Source organism: Drosophila santomea, unplaced genomic scaffold, assembly GCF_016746245.2.
Source record: "Drosophila santomea strain STO CAGO 1482 unplaced genomic scaffold, Prin_Dsan_1.1 Segkk55_quiver_pilon_scaf, whole genome shotgun sequence".
Classification (NCBI taxonomy): domain Eukaryota; kingdom Metazoa; phylum Arthropoda; class Insecta; order Diptera; family Drosophilidae; genus Drosophila; species Drosophila santomea.
In genome coordinates, this window is record NW_025318986.1 from 14,174 (window position 1) to 17,153 (window position 2,980).

Below are 2,980 nucleotides of genomic sequence, written 5' to 3' on the forward strand. Positions count from 1 at the left end.
ATAAGCTCCCACGCTGCTGCATAGCTAGCCGCTGATCCTGTTATCAAATGGCTAACCACCATTTGAGCTTCTCCTTTTAAGCAGGCTCTTAAATATCCCAGCTTCCTTGTGTTGCTGAGATCCTTTCTGCTGTCTATTAGTTCAGAGAACAGATCGTAAAATGCTGGCCATTCCTTCGCATTTCCATTGAACGTTGGAAGGTCCACTTTTGGAGTTCTGGCACGTCGTAGTTGGAACTTTTGAACTGTTCCAACTTCCTCTGAAGTACCATTTCTAGTGCGGCAACATCAGATTGCAGAATGTCTGCCTCATCTTGATTAAAGGCAGTTCTGTCATACTTGTTTTCAAGCAGTTTCAGTGTGTCCGTCACGTTGGACCAATGACTTTTCATCATTGCCAGCTGCTTGACTAGTTCAATCTCACTTGAACTATCCAGGGTTTCGTATATTAGGCTTATCTGTTGCTCCACCCTGTCCGCTCTTCTGTCCACCAGTTGAACCAGATTATCAACTGGACTGGAGCTCCGAGCTCATGCGGAATCAGAAATTTTGATCCACTTGGTATATTTATCTCTTCAAGTGTTTCTACCTGTAGTAGTAGTAGTACTAATTGTGTATAAGCATAGTAGTATAAGTCCCATTGCAATATTAGAATGTAAGAACCTAATATAAGAGTCGCGAATGTAAACAGTATACACACACTTGCTGAATAAATGAAGAGTCAGTCGTCGCTGAACTGTCACAGATCGCACACTAAAGCTCAGAAGTGCGGACCTACCGAAGTGATAATTTCAAAAGAAAAATAAAAATCGGCATTAATGAATTGTAATCCTGGCAATTACACATTAAAAGAACTAAAAGCTCTGTGCGTACAAAACAAACTTAAAAGTAGTGGCACAAAAATCGAATTGATTAAAAGACTTGAAAATATTAAATTTGAGTGGTGCGCGCTTGAAAAAAATAAAACAGCAATGAAAAAAATCAACGCCACAGAACAAACCGGTAAAATAGACAGGGATGAAAACAACGGCAACGGCGAAGAACAAAGTAGCGAAAACGAGATAGCAAGAAGTAGCGACAACGACGGCGACACGATGACGGCAACGGTTGCACATACATACAAAGGAATGCAAGAAACAGAAGGTTCGAGAAAAGTAACGGGATCTTGCGAAATAAATGTTAACAACGAAAATGAGATCGAGCAATGTTCTGAGAGGCAGATGGTGAGCGCCAGCAACAATGAGTCCAACAAATGTTTAGCGATCCCGATGGCCAGCAACAATGATCCCGAGATGCAAATGGCTGGCAACAAGGAGCCACAACAATGTTTTGGAAACCAAATGATGCGGAACAATGTAACTATCCAAGACAGCGATATTCAAAGAATGGAAAATGAGTTGAAAATATTGAAGCTGCAAAATGAGATCGACCAGTTAAAAAATAAACAACAACGAAGTAACGAAACAGACTCAAGCATTTCTTTCGAAATTTTAAAGGAGATCGTTAAGGTATACGATGGCGGAAACAATTTCATTGTTTGGATATCTCAACTTTTGAATGTCCAGAAAAATTTCAAGGTCGGCGACGAGATGATGCGTGCGCTGATTCACTACAAAGTTAAGGGCGATGCTGAAATATGGCTGTATTCAAGCACGAGCGCTACTATGGACACAGCGGATAAAATGTTAAGCCACCTGGAGAAAATGTTCGTAATGTCCAAAGAATCAAAGTTGAGTATGCGGCAGAAGCTACAGAACTGCGTCTGGATCAAAGGTGAGGAGTTCTCCAAGTACTACAACGAGAAGTGGCAGCTGGCGGATAACTTAGCACTGGCAGAAGATGAATTTTTGGAATATGTCATTGACGGCATACACGATGTCAATCTACGCAATCTGGCTAAGTCGCGTTCGTTCAAGACCGGATTGGAGCTTCTGGAGGCATTCCGAAACGTTGAGTTGGGCTACGTTCCTAAGCCCAAGTTACCGGAAGACCGTAGAGCAGGAGATTTTCAGAAGCCACGAGGTAATGCAGAGTGCTACAATTGCCACAGTCGGGGCCACCTGGCCAAAGAGTGCCGCAAGCCTAAGAGACAAGATGGGGCTTGTTACGCATGTGGCTTGCAAGGACATGTTGCTAAGGAGTGCAACCAATACAAGAAGTCGAAGGGCGGGGACAACGATTATGTAAGTTATATTGAATTAACATTTTGTACAAAGAATAATATGCTGAACCCTATGTTTATAGAATGTCTCATAGATTCTGGCAGCCCGATAAGTATTATTAAAAAACGTTTTATACCAAGTCAAATTAAAATGGAAAAGACTACTTCTTTAAGTTACGTTGGATTAAATTTAAGTAAATTACAAATACATGGAAGCGTAAAATGTTCAGTTAAATTTTCAAATAAAGATACTCCTATGTTATGTCGTGGATGATGAATCTATGGGATATGCTATGTTATTGGGAAGTGATTTTTTAGCAAGAGTAAAGGCCAAAATTGTAATTGATAATGAACACGAAAAAATATCTGAAATAAAAAAAGATTCGATAGTTGAAGAAAATCAAAATACAAATAAAGAATCTAAAAGTCATTATGAGACAAACGCAGACGAACAAAATAATTTTGAAAAACAACTATTATTAATTGATTACAATGATAATGAAAATGTATATGAGATAGGTTCACAATTAAATTTTAAACAAAGACGCGAATTATAAATGTTATTGAAGAATATTATATTAAACCAAAAAGACCGAGTGAACCGAATATAAAATGTGAAATGAAGCTAAGGTTAGAGAAGACAAGCCGTTTAGTTTTTCGCCAAGACGCCTGGCATATGTAGAGAAAGAAAAATTACAAGGAATCCTTGATGATTATTTAAAAGATGGTATTATACGACAAAGTGAGTCTGAGTATTGCTCGCCAATTGTACTAGTAAAAAAGAAATTGGGTGGCATTCGGATGTGCATAGATTATAGGA

At 39.0% G+C, this 2,980-nt stretch overlaps 1 protein-coding gene across 1 annotated transcript; it reads left to right on the forward strand.

The window, feature by feature from the left end:
* Nucleotides 1-767: 767 nt before the first annotated feature.
* On the forward strand, nt 768-2,393 carry LOC120457590. Its single transcript, XM_039645100.2, has 3 exons — nt 768-1,507; nt 1,565-2,182; nt 2,244-2,393. Exons 1-3 carry the CDS (start codon nt 818-820, stop codon nt 2,253-2,255), a joined length of 1,320 nt encoding a protein of 439 aa, XP_039501034.1. The 5' UTR covers nt 768-817; the 3' UTR covers nt 2,256-2,393.
* Nucleotides 2,394-2,980: the final 587 nt, after the last annotated feature.